The following is an 18151-nucleotide window of genomic DNA, read 5'->3' on the forward strand; positions in this document are numbered from 1 at the left end:
TATATCAGACATTCTAGCCTTTTATTTGAATATAGTCAAAGTAGTAGCAATAATCCCACCTGGAGAAATTAAACTTTTCTCATTTAAGTGCATTCACTGTACACAACTGTGATGACTAATTATGATAACAATGATTCTGGGAGTAAGAGTCAGACTTCAGACCATTGTGACTCAGTCTTCAACAGAGAGCTACAGAAAGTGATGACAAAAGTAACAATTGATTACACTGATTGCTTAAAAAAACCCCAAAATGCTTTAATTCGTATTAACCTAATTTGAAAGTCATGTAAACACTTTGAAAAAAGGGACATAAAAACAACTGTTGAGTTGTATCAAAGTCATATAAATTTTTAGTTGAAAGCATAACGAAAATTATTACATCGTTTGAAGCCTGACATAATAATTGGCCATCATGTGCTGCTGTGCACTCCCACAATATCAGGTTCTATTTTTTCAAACAGTGAAAATGACAAAAACCAAGGTTTCTCATTTGGCATATCTAGAATATATTTGAATATTTCCCAGGTTTTGAGGTAGATAAGCAGCCAGGGGACAGATATAGCTTTAGTTGGCACTTGGCAGCTCTTAATTAGGTTGGAGAGGGGTATGCCAAATGATTCAAGTGCTTTGACATGGTGATTTTTTTGCTTATGGACCTGTGAAAATCATTTTGTGTTTTATCTTCAGCATGTACAGCTGGCCATTCTGATTCCCTATTGTCATTCAGCAGCCACTTGGCGTTGAAGTCACTAAAACAAATTCATGTTTTTTATTGTCCATAATTCCTGCTTGTGCATAAATATTTTGTGGCTTTGCATATTTTTCAAATTAAAGCACTTTTCCTGTAAGTATTTCTGCTTTTGGGCACTTGGCACATGTTAATTTGGAATTCCCCACAGCAGAGACAAATCTTGTGTCTTTCTAACTTGCCAGCACGCTGGAGCTCTCTGAGGTGGGACATGGCCTGATGTAGTTGCTAATGGCAACTAAAAAGAGTGTCTGTGCATAGGTGTGTGTGGTGTGAGGAATGAGAATGAGTACGCATTTTTGGCTGGATGTGTGTAGATCTGTGTGTGTGTGCGTGTGTGTGTGTGTGTGTGTGTGTGTGTGTGTGTGTGCGTGCGTGCGTGCGTGCTCCCTGTATACCTCCGCAGCCAGTCATTAATTTGTAGCTGCTCTGTCGCTGCCTTATTCCAGGTAAGCCAGCAACCGGGAGAGTACTTGCTGGCAGAGCTCTGAGCTAACTACCTCTATAGCTTCCTCCTTTGTCTGTCTGTTGGGGCGTTTGTCTGCCTGCCTCTCTGAACGTCTCCATCCTCGTCTGTCTGGCTTGGTCCCATGTCTGCGTGTGCTAGCATGGAGATGAGGAGATGGCTTTGCCTCAGGCTGTTTCTATACCATCTTTCTCTTTTTCTCCCACACTGAGTCAAACAGAGAGGTGGTCTACCTCTATGGGGCTCTTTTCTTCATTCTCTCTCTTCCTCTATTCATATAGTACACCTGTCTGTCTTCCACTCGATATATGTGCCTGTTACTCTGTCTTTCTTTTTCTGTCTTGGGAAATTGCAGTTATCATTGGCCCAGGCTTACTAAATAACTCTTGTTTTTCTCTTTTTTGTGCTGTGACTCTTCCCTTCTTCTTTCTACCTGCTGGCAACACATAGCACAGTAGTTGCCTTTCCTCCGATGTTGTCTATCACCAGGGATTGAAACAACTGCTGAAATTGTGTGCTTGCATAACTGCATAAGTGTCTTCAAGTATTTTTCTGGCCTTGTGTGTCACTGTGTGGTTATCTGCTGCTTCCTTTGTGTTTGTGTTTACATGTTTATGTGTGCGTTCTGCCTAGGGTAATGCAACAGCAGTAGGTTGTCATGTTTTTGTAGATTGCAGAGCTGTGTTAATGGTGCCCTCTTAACACACACTAACACACAATGCACACAAAGATATAAAGCTGCCTCTGTACCAAACTGTTTTCTAATCAGCAGCGATCTGCTGGCTCAGTGGGCTACCATGTGTACCATGTACTACCATGATGAGTTCAGATCTGCTCCCAGCCTTTTCCCTTGTCTCCTGCCATTCCCCCTGTTCCTCACATCTGAAAACAATATAAAAATAACACAAAAAGCCAGTTCTTTCTCTTGCTTCCTCAAACTTTGCGAACTATAGGGGGACCCTTAAGGGGAAACAGCCATCAAAGTTACTCACCAACCTTGAAACTGTATAGCAGGAGCTTGGATAATTCAAGGTTGATTTAATGATTCAAGCTTTTCTTAACTGATTCTCATTTAATGCAACCTTCACACCTCAGAGTAATTTATAGCAAAGTACAGGAGCCGCCTCTTACAGAGATGAATTGAAATGTTAATAGGGCTGGTAAGAAGACCAGAAAATATGATACAATTAGTCTGGTTGTATTGAGAATAGAGGTCTTCACTGATCCCAAATGTTAGACCTGATCTGAAAACAGTGGAACACCTACCGAAATCCGATGTGCATAAATTAATTTTCAAAGCAGAGTTATGCAGTGGGGACTTGAGCACATACAGACCTAATCAGAATATACCTGATCATATATATAAAAAAAGAAAATTAAAGTTGTATTGTCTCCTTCACCAACATTCTGTAGCCAACTAGGTGATAGACAGACGTTAATAATTTTCTAACCAAGCTAACATTTGTGAATCTAAGGTCAGGGGTCAGGGATTGGTTCCTCAGAATCAAGTCATACTGTGAAGTCCTCTAATTGAGAGTTTATTGAGTGACACAAAAGTGATGAACATTAAAAAATAACCCAAAACAGAAAGCACTAGAGCTACTAATCCACAGAATTATAGCATTTATTATACAATATATAATACAAATCAGTGTGCTAAACAGGGTTGTCAAGTTTCAGATTCACCATGACATTGCACATGAACTGGTGTAACTTTGTACAATTTATTGTCTTCAGATAGTGTGACCATTTTCTTCAATACAGGTAAAATGTCTTTGTGATTGAGAAGAGTGGAGTCTATGGCTGAAAGGGCTACAAGTTGCAAATAATATCTGCTGCAGACTTTAAAATTTATAGTAACCCTGTAGTAATCCTTCAGTATATGGCTTTGTCCCAGGCCCCTTAAAAATGCCCCAGCTTTTCTTCAGTGTTTCATCTTTCCACCTAAACGTGAGGATTATGTCAACAGAGATTTAAGATGTATCCATGCTCCATAATAGAGGTCGAAGCAATAAACAACAATTAGCTGCAATAGCTGTAAATTAGACATTGCAAAAACATATAGATAAAATACATGTATTGTTTCATGTGATGTTTGATCAGCCTTTTGTCTTGTGTCCTTGTAGCGGAATGTGGAGGTCACATAACTGGAGCAGTGTCTGGACGGATTCTGTCTCCAGGATATCCTGCTCCTTATGACAATAACCTCCACTGTACCTGGACTATAGAGGCTGATACAGGCAAGACTATCAGGTAATAACGCAGCACTCAGATATACACAGAACCCCCTGATGATGGCCTGCAGTTATGGTTGAGTATGTTTTTGTTTAACATCACGGGAAAATAGCCAAGAATGTTTGATAACAAGCGCAACTGCTTACTGGCTACCAAACAAGCTAATAAGAGTGGTAATAGCAGTGATAGGATTTTATAGGATGATTCCCATAAGACAACAACACTCACTCTACTTGCACTATAGAGGCAAACACTCACAAGACTGTTAGGCAATAATATATTCACTAATTAGAGATAAATGTTAACCGTCAAAGCCACTGCTGTGTTGGAGAATACACCACATTAGTCATTATGCCACCATTGTTTCTCAACACATTGTGGATACTGCTGACATTTGTGTGTGTCTTTTGTGCGTGTGTGATGTGTCTAGTCTCAGCTCTGTTTCATTTTAATGTATGGTTGACATGACTTTTGGTAAAGCTGCTGAATAAAAAAAAGTAGTCATTAATGTTCTCTGATCTCTGATCTTCTGTGTATTTTTTAATGTATTTCAGCCTCCACTTCATTGTCTTTGATACTGAGATTGGCCATGATATCCTGAGAGTTTGGGATGGTCCATCTGGGCCATCAGATGGAGGCATCCTGTTGAAAGAATGGTCAGGCCCATCCCTACCTGAAGATATCCACTCGACTTTCAACATACTCACGCTGCAGTTTGATTCAGATTATTTCATCAGCAAGCAAGGATTTTCTATACAGTTCTCCAGTGAGTAGCCTTACCTCCAAATCAACTTGAACTTAAAATTGAAATTCATATGGTAGTGGAAACCCTGAATGAAAAAAAAAGTACCATGATTTCACAAAATCACCGATTTGGGTGGTCTGCCCCAACTCTATCCCCTAGATCCATTTATGTAGAAATACCAATTACTGAATTAGCAATTAAATTAGCTAATTAACAAACTCAGCACTCATCACACACATAGTTTCTTAGTTATTATATAAACCTCATTTATATTAGCTAGAGGAGAATTAATCTGGAATTAATGCTACATTTAACAGGATTTCTGAAAAACCTTCAGCCCAAGAATCAAATGAGAACTTTAATATCTCACCCTGGGACCCAGGCTCACTAAGTACTGAAGAAGCCCACCAGAGACCTGTGGCTCAGTTTAGATTGTGTCCCACAGTTTAGGAACCCAAGAGGTGTGGTACCAAAACTATGAATTCTACTTGTACCTCTTCTCTGGTTAGTCATTTAACAGCAGAGTGGTGAGATATTTCTTTGAAACACAGTAGTTTTGTGAAATGGATTTACAACAACAACTACAGCAACTACAATAATACTGTATTCCTCAAATAAAAACCAGTAATCAGCTAAAGCTAAGTTTGTGATAATGGCCTGATGATGACATGGTTGACACAAGCAAATAAAATCCGGCCCTCAAAAACAGGCCGTGGAAAAACTAGGGTGGATAAACTCCTGTTCCTGTCATACAGTGTGCATGCCAGTTAAGTATAATGTACATTTCCACTAAAAGTTAATAAATTCAGTGATATGTTCCTGCTATTTTCAACACTGTGTTGTTCTGGATTACTCATCTAAAATATTATTGAGTTGACACAAAGGTAGCGTTTGACTGATTCATTCTGATCCACTTTCCTTTGTCGTACTTAATCCCATGTGCCTGTTGTTGCATATTGTGTTCCTCCAATACCAACCTGCTTCAGATATGCCTGTTAACCTCTGCAGTTGAAATAGATAAAGGCCCTGGTCACTATTTGAGGAAATATGGTAATGATAATAACGTATGCTTTCAACCAGTGGCCAAAATTGTTTTCATTAATTTTAAGGGGTTTGTCTTTAAAAGTCCATTTTGTGTTAAGAGTTTAGTCATGTTCTCTCAAAAATATGTCAGTGACCACAAACTACTGCTGTTGTTTCTCCCCAGTTTTTTAAAAGAAAGGGCGACCTGCACAATAACTGTGCCCTTTGGGTGTAGAGATGGCCTTTGCTGTTTGAGCCACTGGACCCAAAAATGTCGGTGCACCGTCCTTTCACAATCATTGACCAAAGTCACTGTGATTCACTGTAGCAGCAAAATCAATCAGAGGCACACTGAGTATGAAAAGTAAGGAAGCGGGAGAACAGTCAGTCAAGAACATCTCCCCTTTACAGCTGCTTATTCACATCAACACACACACAAAACATAGCCATTTAATTGCCAACACAAGTCAAGCACAAGGGTATATATTCATTTACTCTGTGGTTCACATACATCTGCATACACAAACACACATTCCAGCACACATAACTGTCAGAACTTTTTTTAAAGCATATTTCTAGTCATAAATATTTACATCCAACACAGTCTGTCTCTCTCACATGGTTATTTTTTTTTTAATTCTCCCCATATTTTAAAACAATAAATATTTGCACTCACTAACATGCTAATCAAAACAGTTTTATTCCATTACTATGGTAATGACTCCTTATATTTACCTCCATGCTGATTTACTAAAGCAACCAACACACTCATTTATTTATAGCAAGGTTTGTGGATTTATTCAGCAAGTGGTTTTTAGCACTGGTGTTTCTACAAATATGTTTAATTTCTCCTTTGTCCTTCCTCTCTGTGTCCCTATCTGTGTACTGACCTTATGGAATAAATATAGTTTTGTTCTGGAACAATATAATAACCGTGATGTTATAATACTGTGTTTGGCCCTGCACACCAGCTGTTGGAATGTCTGTGAAAATGATAACGTATATGTTCAGTGTGGAGTGTAATTCATAAGGCTGGCTTTCATGCAAACATGTCCTACTATTATTTTGGCCAGGGCTCTGGCCAAGATTTGATCTGTAATTTTCACTGAATCTGAAGCCTCATGATTAATTGTTGAGTCTGCTGTATAATGAGATTCAAGCGGTGGCCAGTGCTGCCTTCTCCATTTCTTGGGCAGATTACACAGATTAGTTGTTCCCGACCTTTTTGGCTAGAGACCCCCTTAAAAAGAAGCAATATCTTCTTGCCAACCCCCAGATTGACTTAAATCACAGATAGGAATAACCCAAACATTTTATACCTTCTAGACACCGCTGAAATATGACACATATGACATATGAAAAAGTACGGGTACAGTATAGATATGTATATACAGTATGCAGCATTGCATTAGCCACTGCTATGTTCAATAGAATAATTTTGTCAGTCATCGTCAGTATGATGACAGTAAGTGGCATTAGGACTCGCCACATGATGGAAATAGTGATTCTATATACCATACCAGTATGACTTTGCTGTTTTGTCCTCAGCTGCCAGGGATGATAATACTGTTGTAGGTGTGTTTGAGTGCACCTGTCTCGCTTTCTCTCTCTCTCTCTCTCTCTGTCTCTCTTTCTCTCTACCAACAGTGCATCATTATCCGTCTCTCTTTGTCTGTCTCACACTCTTCAGCCACTACAGCTACGACCTGCAATGACCCAGGCATCCCTGTGAATGGTTCCCGATACGGGGACAGTAAGGAGCCTGGTGACAGTATGACGTTCCAGTGTGACCCGGGCTACCAGCTGGAAGGCCAGGACACCATCACATGTGTACGGATGGATAATAGATTCTACTGGCAACCTGACCCTCCAACATGTATAGGTAGGTGTACATTACTCTGTGGATCACTGAGATCAAATCAAATGCCAACATTTGCTTGAGGACACATCACAAAACCTCTTGAAGTGGAGTGAGCCAGAGTTTTATAGTAAACCTGAAGTTTAGAGAGTAATACAACAAACATCGCAGCAGAGGTCCCTTAGGTGCCCCTTTGTTGTTCTGACATACTTCTCGGGGAACAAAAGAACTCAAGCCCCCTGGTGAAGTAACCTCTAATGCCATATGTGCTACTGCCGGAGCATCATTGGATTGAGAACAGGTGCTGAGGAAGCTGTGTTTGGGATGAGCATTTAGCACTGTTCAAGAAAATGTGCAAAAACCCTGGATGGTGAGGCAAGGGTACAAGAAAAATGACATCCGATTTGTAGCTTTACAGAATGGTACATGTACTGTGATAGGGTTCCTGTATTAAAACTGTTGACAAACTAGAGCTTGTTTGTTCTCTTCCTCGATTATCACCACCATCGAACCCACCTGCAGCTGAGTGAGCTCCCACATCCCACTCCACACCTCCATCACATGATTCTACTGCGGTTTGTTTTTTAGTCTTCCACTTTCAGGTGTGCTTTCCTTTCTTATTTTCCTCCTCTGCTCTTTCTGACACACTTGACTTCCTCACTAAAGGTAGAAAGTGACTTCCAGCCCTGAAGCCTGTCTTATTTTCTGAGCCAGAAAATACAGGAATAGCAGAGCCAGTGCAAGAAAAGATCCGTTCAGTGTCCTTACCGATCAACCTGCGAATCCTACACCTACAGTATGTTGCCCAAAAACAAGCCTGTAGTACATTCACAGACTCCCTTGCCCATACTTTCCAGTTGGTAGCAGGCTGCTTTGTATTGCACATGACTGTTCATGTCAAGTTACTCAGAATAGATGGAGAAGGAAAATCATCATATTTCCATAAAGGTCCCGGCCTGCTTGATTTTTAATTATTCAAGGACCAGGATGAGGTATGACATCACACATAGCTGAAGGTGGGATGTAAACAGTGTGAGCAAGCTGGTGAAAATTCCTTCAGCAAGCAGCATGTTGTTCATCACCCAGCTTGCAGCAATGGACTACAGACATTTCTGTTAGATGCCACAGCCTCCCTTTCTGTTACCCACTCCTTCTCTTTATCAGCCAGCTCTATCGGGAAGTCCTCCAACACGGTCACAGAGACCAGTAATTTGCCTTGTAACTATGCCTGTGAAACACATTATGCTCTGTTCCTGATATTGCCTCTTGACTCTTTGCCAGTGACCTCACGTTTCACATGACTGGAGATAAAATGTAAGGCTTAAATCTCCCTCCATTTTCTCTTAGCTTAGCCTGCTGTTCCCTTTCCTGCACTTTAACCTTAGGTGGTGAATCCCTGGGTGTTCCAAAGCTCCTAAGATTAAACCAGCATCATACACTATAGTCTAGTGCACAAGTATGTGTCTGCCTGTGAGTGATTTGCAACTGTTAATGCCTTTGTTTACCTCTATTTCACTGTTGATAATCCGTTCACACCCACCTGCCACCCCCAAGACACCTCTCCATGTTTCAGATTCTTCTTTCACATCACCAAATTGCTGCTTGAATGCATCTATCTGTCTCTCTTGCCAGTATCTCCTTCCTGCTTTCTAGCTTGTTGTGGGATAACAGGGCTGCTAGGGGTGATTCTCTCTGCTAACTACCCCCAGCCCTACACTCTGTAACTAAATATCACCATCTCTCCCTATCTCCCTTTTGCTCTTTCACCCTCTCCTGCTACCTGTGGAAGTAATATCAGCAGTCCACCAGGAGTAATTCTCCCTCTCCTAACCAACTCCTGCCATACTCCCATCACTAACTAACTCTCTTTCGCTCTGCCTACCTGTGGGATCATATGAGTGGTCAATCAGGGGTGATTCTCTTTCCAAATTACCCCAAGCCCAATGCTGTGTAATCATGTTTTTATACTCTTTCCCTCTTTTTGTCTCTCTCTCTCTTTCTGCCTGTCTACAGCAACCTGTGGGGGTAACATCAGTGGACCCTCTGGGGTAATTCTGTCTCCTAACTACCCCCAGCCTTACCCTCCGGGGAAAGAGTGTGACTGGAGAATCAGAGTCAACCCTGACTTTGTCATTGCCCTCATCTTCAAAAGGTAGGCCACCTATATTTAAAACATGGTAACATTTATCCACACATACATTAGGGCTTACCTTCATCATAACATGTCCTCAATAAGTGGAGTTCATCTGTGCCTCAAGATTGCCTAAAGATTTTATTTCCACTGTAGAATAAGTGAAATAAGCATGCACAATTATTTTATTGTTTAGAGTTTCCTGTGGGAGTTAGCACTTTCCTCAAAGGCAGCCTATGTTATTTTCATGGAGGACTGCTGCAACACGAGGGCAATAACAAGAGGCATCTAAACAGAAGTCAAAGTAAACTGGTAGATTTATGATAATACAGTGTTAATTAAACATTTTGCACTCAAGCTAGAAAATACAATAAATTACTGCCATAATGGTACCATAATTAAAGTACTGTATGCTGTATGAAATAAAAGCCATCATGTCAAATGTTGAATTATGCTGATTGAGGGTGTGAATATTACTCTGAGAAAATACAAAATTACTGATGCATGCCTTGTGTTGTTTAATGGGACAGTCATTACAGTCTGGTCGATATTTAAGTTTTCTGTTGTCAGAAGAATTATTGCTAATTCACAGATTGTAATGCGCTACATAACATACAACAACAAAAAGGATAAGAGAGCAACAGCAAGGTGTATTTTTCCCTAATTTTGGAGCAGTGAGGCTGCAGCAAACACATCAAGGTGGAACAATGGTCTCACTGATCTTATTGATTTTTAATTACTTTATCCAAATACCCAAGAAAACATTAAAATTACAAACTTAAAGATTTAGGGGATGGATAGGGTCCCCCAAGCATTTTCTAGAATATGTTTCTCTTCTGACTTGAATTTAAAAATGTATCACCCTCCATGGACTTGGTTCTTAATTTTAGTTTATTTTTCAGTGTAGACTTTGCTTGACTCACTGTAACCCACACAGAGTCAAAAAAAAGGTCTCTGCTATATAGTCAGGGACCAGGCCCACTATAGTTTAATGTTAATTAAAATGCAGTTAATGATCATTAACGTAACTAATAAACCCATTTTAGTTGAGGAAAATAATAGATATCCCATTTGTCTATAAGACTACAGTAAATTCCACTTCTAACATAAGCAGCTGCAGTAGCTTAATGATTAGTTTGTGGTGAGATGATCCTTTTAGGTATTAAAAATTTGATTTTTCATGACTGTCAGGACGTTTAAGTGCCTGAAATTTTTCATTCAGTCATTCCTTTTTCTTCTAGTTTGTTAAATATTTTGGTCTCTTTCACACACACATACTAAACACTATATAGCATATTGGCAGATAAGTAAAAATTCATGTGTTAATGAGAAGGATTTCTGACCATTTCCAACTTATAATAGGGCAATGTTTATTTACATCCCAAGTCTTGATTGTGCCCCAGTGGAGAATATTTTACAAGTCACAGTGGTTAGAGGCCTACGACTAAAGCAAAAGTGAAGACTGGAGTTTCACATGTAGTAAAGAGATAAAAGCAAAGCAGAGTTTCTTCAGATTGCCAAAGGAAAAAAAATGACCCAATTTTGGCTTCATGTTTTTCAGCTGGAGAGATAATTCCCTTCTGTTGTAACAGTGAGACAGTTTTATTTTACTTTTAATTACGTTGTATTGATCCTGGTTGTTTGGTGGATGCTGTGTGTCATTTCTTTGTCATTATTTATCTAATTTTAACCTAGTAATTGTGTTTTATAAACTCAGCTGAGACAGACTTCTATTGACCCAGTAACTAATGACTTTTGATCAGCCTTTGAATCAGATCATTGTACAATTCTTGCTCCTCCAGTGAAGTCAGAACTAATTTTGTGGTATCATCATTTGAGCGCCCACATCCAACTGACCCTTGTTTGATAGCAATGTGAAAAGGTATCAGCCTGAAAAAGCATTTCTTTGTGAAATAAGCTATGCCATATTCTACATGTTCTGTAAATGTACTGTCTACTGACTGCTTACAGTTGCTGCAAAAGAAAATGTATTAGCAATATTCTCACAATGAGAGGAGTTCCTGTTTTATGACAGTCAAAATGTATCATTCATAACTAAAAAACTAAAATATATCTACTCAGGTTTGCATGATCACTCTCAATTTGCATTCATATCTTAACCCTTGACAGACTTTTTTTTTGTTGTTACTCTTCTTCAGGCATGAGAGGTTATGGTGCTGTTCTATTTCTATTCAATGAGATCTCTGTGTTCCTTTTATGACATTTAGTAGCTTTAACATTCAGACCCAGAATGTATCACTAATGCAAAAGGTATTAGCATGGATCATTTTAATGCTTTGTCAGTGCAAAAGGGGCTTATGTGCAGTTAAGCCCATTCTGCACCAGATATAAACACAGGGCTTAAACCTGAGCATTCTTTGCACTAATTTTAACTTTGATTGTGGTTACATAAGGTATTCTTAAGTTCAGTTGTTGTCAGCCAAATGACACCTCTCTCACCCAAATTCAGACATCCATGACTGTCTTTTCATGTCTTAAAGTAAAGCGAAGTGTTGGAGAAAGTAAGGAACCCAAGAAGTAAATCTGGATTTCATACATAACATTTCATTTTCTGTTAAGTTTTTGCATTTTACATTTCTTGTCAAAATAAATTGAGTGTGTCCTAAGACCTCAACAAACATGTTAAATGCATTTCCTAACTCATGAAATGTTTGGAAATCCTTTGTTTAAATGCGTAGAAACCTGTATTATACTCATCATCTTGGGGTCCTTTTCTCCTTTTATTGGCATTTTGCTACATTTTTCAGCAGTTTCCCACCAACAACTGTTACCACTCTCTGCAGAACTGTGTAATTACCTTATGTCTGTGCTTGTGGCATGAAGGCACAATATGATGATAGAACACAGGATACAAACAATACAGAGGTTCGCACCTCTAAAAGTTGCACTGTAGTGTCCCTAGTGCTCGAAAATGGCACAGGATTTTATGCTTTATGCTAGTTGTCAATACTGCTACACCTAAATATACACAATACATCTCTCTCTCTTTCTCGCTTCCTCTTTATGTATCATCACTCTGACAGGACACAAACACGTACACACACACACACACACACACACACACACACACACACACTTATGACACCAGGCAGGATGGTTTAACCAGACAGGTGGGAGACAGAGCTAATGCACACATAATGCACACTCTGAAAGCAAACATAGAGTTGGGTGTATATGTGTGTGTGTGCATACACACATGTACAAATTTGTCTCTGTGTGACAAGTGGGAGACAGGGCTAACACAACAACTGTCAGAGCAAACACTGAGACTTTGCGTGAGAGAGTGTGTGTATATGTGTCTTGTACTTTTACTGTCATGAGGACCAGATGTCTACATGTACAGTATGTATGGAGAGGTGAGGTGAAGTTGTTGTAGTGAAAACCAGCAAAACTTTTATAAAGAAATTCATAGCTACTGCAGGTTTAGGCCTCAGGTTAAAAAATCCAGGGCATATATTTGTCAACACATGCACATATTTACTGACAATATAAAGATTAAAATATATCATGACATGTCCTGACAACAGGATGATTATTATTTTGCAGCAGCTCACACATTCTTATTTTTCTAAAATATAAAAAAATGACAGTGTTTTTGTCTAAATATTGCTGTTTTAAATTAAAGAAGTAGATAACAACAAATATTTAAAGTTTTGTATTTTCTAATGCAGTAAACAAAGCCAGAAAATATGTGAAACGTGTCTAAATGAAAGTAAGATTAGAAGGTGATTATAAAGAGATAGCACAAACTAATTGGAAGTCATTTTATGAGGCAGGTATTTGAATTTATCACACATCACTGGATTAATTGTTTGGAGAATCTGAACACACACACACACACACACACACACAGAAACAAACACACATGAACAATGCAATTGCTCTTCCTTGATTCTTAACCCTAACTTTCTCTGTTTTGTTTTGTTTTTGACTCCAGTTTTAACATGGAGCCAAGTTATGACTTCCTGCACATCTACGAGGGTGAAGACTCTAATGGTCCGTTGCTAGCAAGTCTCCAAGGCAACCAGGCCCCAGAGCGGATAGAGAGCAGTGGTAACAGTCTCTTCCTGGCATTCAGATCTGACGCCTCGCTGGGCATGTCTGGTTTCGCCATCGAGTACAGAGGTAATTAAACTCTAGCAAGGTTGCATTTAAGGTGCAGGAATTCCTCTAAGGTAATTATCAAATGTTAATCTATAGACTATTTATTAGTTATGGTAGTAAAAATATAGGAAACAGTTGTACTACTTAGTAGCAGTAGTAATAAACGTAGTTGTAGAAATGATAATAGCAGTAGTAGCAGTAGTTGTAACACTAATGTAGTGGCAATAGTAATATATAGTAGTAGCAATATTATAGTATTATTTTATAGTCAGTGTACTGGAAGTAGTAAAGTGGCAGCAATAATAATCAGCTGGCACTCTCAACACACCACTGCACTGTGGGCCCAATTAAGTTCAAAGCTACAAAAATAAACCAGATCATCTTGACACATTGCTCATGCCAACAATTTTGATCATTACTTCTGTTGAATTTTAGGACAAATCAGTGCTGCTACATTTCTACTTTTATTAATTTATTATTACTTACCGTATATTTCTTTAACTTGTTTATATTGTATGGGCCAAGTTTACCAAGGCACCTGTTTTTGAGGCACAGATGGGAAACAGCCTGGCCCACACACATGATTTTAGCAAGTGTCTGCAAGGTGTGTTCTTTCTCATTGCATTTGGGAGAGGGGATCACACTAGAAACAGGAAGAGACATGTTGATAGCAGCTGATCACTGGATCTACTAAGGTGGCACAATTTCTGCCTTTCCCTTTTGTAAAACGGGAAAGGCAGGGGAGACAGAGCTAATTCACAAAATGGAGAGGGAGGTTGAGATCAGGGGACGAAACTCACATTTGTATGTAACTAAAAAAACAATAATTAGAAACAAAAATAGAGCAGATTTTGCTATTATCTATGAGCACAATATCTGATTGCTGTAACACAAATTAATAGTGGTCAGGGAGTTTTGGTTTGTGTCCTTGACCATCAGTGAAATCACTCCAGGCTGCAAGTGAGTTTTTTTTTTTTTTTTTTTTTTTTTTTTAAGTAAATGTTAAATTGTAAGGCATTTAAGTGAGTGTTTCAAACTCAGTGTTTGAATTGTCTCAGTATATATATGCTTAAGACTGTATCATACATTTTTGAATAATATTTTAACAGTAAGAGTTTTTCTCAGGCGGCCAAATCAAATTTTTGCAATCAAGATCACTGCAGTGTCATTTCTTTTCTCTGTATGTCTGGAAGGAGGGTAGCACCAGGTTGAGTCTAGGAGCTGGCTCTGTCATGAGCTGCTGTTTTAGTCAATCAGGTGCTGTAGATTCTGGTTTTCTTAATAAATCTGGTCTCCTGTTTTATAACCACTTGGAATGGGTGTTCACTGTCATTAAATTCTGTGTTTAAAGTGTCATGATTAAAATGTTGATACTGGAGTTGATACTGGATTATCCAGTCTCTCTCTCTGGAGACTGGATAATATTTTAAGCTGCCAACTCTATTAACTTCATCCTTAATGTACATCATAAGTCTTGCTGTTCCATGTCGACCCATGAGTTGTTTACTTCCACAGATTGTGACTCATCCTGATTTTACAGACGTTGCTTGACTGGTGGTGATTCAACTGCCATAGTTAATGTGGAACTGATGATTACTTGTTTGACTAACTAGAGACTAGATCTGCTCTGTCAAGTTTTATAAACTCATTTTTTCATCTTTGTTTCTCTCACTCCATTTATCTCTAATTAAAAAAAGATTATCTCCTTCTCTGTTGTCTGTCTCCTCACACTACCTCACACCTCTGTACTTTTGTCATTAATTCACTACCTTTCATCTGCCATCTCTCTAATTAAAATACAACCTTAATCATCTCCCTGTTTCACTTCCATCTTGCCCTCCACCTTGCTCTCTTTCTGTCTGTCGGTTTCCCTCCATCAAACCCAATATCTAATTCTTATTGGGCGATCACAGAAAAGCAAACAAGCTGGCCCACCGCCAAGTCATAAAGATCCAAGACAGGTTTTGACCATGGTTGACTCCTGTTTTTTATACTCCTTTATTCCTGTCCTGCCTTTATTCCGTCTCCTCCTTTATCTGTATTTGTTCCTTCCTCTCTCATGGGGGGAAAATATATTAGAAGAGAGGATATTGGATATAGCCCATATTTGGAGTCAACAAATAGCAGCCTGTTGGCTAAATTTGGCCCAAAATTACCTCCAAAATTGTTTTATCCCCAATGAAATCTTTTTTTTTTTTCTTTATTGAGCTGCATGGCAGATTTAAGCATGTCTGTAATTGTCAGCTATAACTGTATGAAAATGACACGAATTTGCCATCAATACAACCATGTGGAGGGCTAATCATTATAGTGCTTTATCTGCACCACATGGGAGGCTGTGGGATGAACTTACCAGATGAATAAGTAATGAAAACTAATATTCTAAATTTGTTTGGCTTTGCTTTGTCCAATACCCCTCTCCTTTCTCCACAGAAAAACCAAGAGAGGCCTGTTTTGACCCTGGTAACATTATGAATGCCAGTCGGACAGGTTATGACTACAAACTGGGATCTCAGGTCTCCTACAACTGTCACCATGGCTACACAACTGTCGGTGGAGATACCATCACCTGTGTCATGGGGCATGATGGGAAGCCGGTGTGGGACAGGGCTCTGCCATCATGTAAAGGTAGGGAAGATACATCCAGTACTGCATCCTTAAAAACACATTCACAGGGATGATGGAAAGCTAATGCTGTTCAGGTGCATACCATTTAGATGCACTGTCCTCAATTTGATTCCACCCGGGGACCATGTCATACTGCTTTCTCTATTGCCTTGTTTCCTGCCTACCTCTATAATTAAGAGTTATTTGATAATAGTGGCAATATCACAAAAAATGTATGTTTGTAAGAACTCATACCAGTTGTGGTTACCATGGAATCTCATCATAGTTTTTCCTGATATTTAGGTAGAAATACCTGTAAAATTAAGATGACAGATTTGTCGAGACCTTGTTTAAATGGTGTGAGACCTACTGGTCCAATACTTAATATTCTGTGTGTGTGTGTGTGTGTGTGTGTGTGTGTGTGCGCATAATGCACTGGAGACAGAGTTTTCTGTTAGTGATTGGGAGGCTGAACTGTCTTTTTGACTGATAGCTCAGAGACATAAGGAAGTGACACCTGCCAAACTGCCATTCAAAGCATGCGTGCTTTTGAATGTGTTTGTGTGTATGTGTGTGTGTGTGTGTGTGTGTGAGTGTGAGTGTGTGTGGGTTTATGTGTGTGATCTCTAAAGTGACAGAGACCTGACCTGGTGCCATGTGGGTAAAAAATTCAAATAAGCCACAGAGCAAGGGAGCAGGACAGGGGAGGAATTTTAAGATGAGCCCAAAAGACACACACACACATGGACAATACACACTTACTTATACCTCTTAACACTTTGAAAAAGGCTCCAGTGAAAGCTCTGTTTAATAATGCCTGAGAGACAGTGACGAGGGGGGTTGTGGATAGAGGGTGGGAGAGAATAAAGATGAGATAATTGCACTCAGAGTAGCTATTTGAGAACAGCAATGAATAACAGACAGCAAGGGGAAAAAAGCTCATCAAGTCATTTTATCTCATGTTCACAGCTATCTAGTTTATTTCAAGATAATACTACCACTTATCAACTTTAGATGTGTTACAGTTACTCAACCAACCTCAAATCTGGGAAGTTCTCTGCTGCACTTCTTTGTCCAGCTGTTGAGCAGAAAGAGCGAGAATAGATGAATTCCTTTCAAGGACAGATAACTCTGACTTGTTACACACTATGAGAGCTCCATTTGTGCGGGAGTCTCACTTGTTAGGTTAATAGACAAGAGAGTTAAGTTACCGTGCCTCTTCAGCCTGACACATTGTTTTGTTGTGCCATCGGTGCACCCAAGGTAATTTTGCAGTCAGTCAGTAGCCAGTTAGCTACTGTGATAATCAGGCAGTCATTTAGTCAGCTGTTTAGGCCATAATTAAACCAGTCAATCAAATATCAAGCAAATTTAGTTACTCTGTTGGACTACTAACCAGGCAGTTACTTGTTCAATAAATACGTTAGTTGCTACATTTCTTAGGTTGGCTTAATGAAGTGTTTCCAGCATTTGGTAACTTTAACCAGCCCTCTTCATAACATAAAGAACTCATGTTCAGTAGCAAATAAATGTGCTCTCTCCCACAATATTGTATTTATGAACGTAAGCCAAGTATTGACATTTTAGTCACATTTGAAGGCTATTAATGGAAGACCACATAATAGTCCTCTATCAAATAAAAAATGATCTGAAACTCTGAATGGCACCAAACTTCATCTGCCAATTGACTCGTGCCCTTTTACTGTAATTGATTTTGACATAATTTTCTACATAAGGTGTGTTTCTCTCACATTTTTTCCCTTGTTACTGTGCTTTAGTTTTAAACACTAATACATAGAGTATCATTACACATTAATCTTTTACTATATTGTCTATAGCTTGAAAAATTTATTGATCATCAACAATTCCATATATTCCCATGTTTTTAGAGTCTGAGTGGTGTTTTAGATGAAGCCCTTCTCTTTATTGGATCAGTTTCTTTTTTTGCTCTGTGTCCTCAAAAGAAGTCTTGAATTTGGTCTCTGGTCCAGGCCCTTTCTGTGTCTCAGATACATGGACTGATCTGCTGAGATGTCTGTCACCTACACTATAGGACAATTCACATAATCAAAGCAGAACAATTTAACTAAATCCAGCCCTACCCAGTAATCTTGCTCTTTTCCTCCCTTGGCTCATATCACACATTGAATTTTCTCACCACATAGTTAGGGAAGTTTCTCTGTCTGTCTGTCTGTCTCTCTATCTTTGGGCAG

General features: G+C 39.1%; 1 protein-coding gene across 1 annotated transcript in view; it reads left to right on the plus strand.

The window, feature by feature from the left end:
• Positions 1-18151, plus strand: part of LOC108877732 (CUB and sushi domain-containing protein 1) — a 364150-nt gene that overhangs the window by 265943 nt on the left and 80056 nt on the right. Inside the window, exons 27-32 of the mRNA XM_051077721.1 lie at positions 3341-3467; positions 4004-4215; positions 6908-7099; positions 9089-9227; positions 13165-13352; positions 15765-15959. Of these exons, the coding sequence (XP_050933678.1) occupies positions 3341-3467; positions 4004-4215; positions 6908-7099; positions 9089-9227; positions 13165-13352; positions 15765-15959 (1053 nt within the window). The remainder of the gene's footprint in view (positions 1-3340; positions 3468-4003; positions 4216-6907; positions 7100-9088; positions 9228-13164; positions 13353-15764; positions 15960-18151) is intronic.

Source organism: Lates calcarifer, linkage group LG2 (assembly GCF_001640805.2).
Source record: "Lates calcarifer isolate ASB-BC8 linkage group LG2, TLL_Latcal_v3, whole genome shotgun sequence".
NCBI lineage: Eukaryota > Metazoa > Chordata > Actinopteri > Centropomidae > Lates > Lates calcarifer.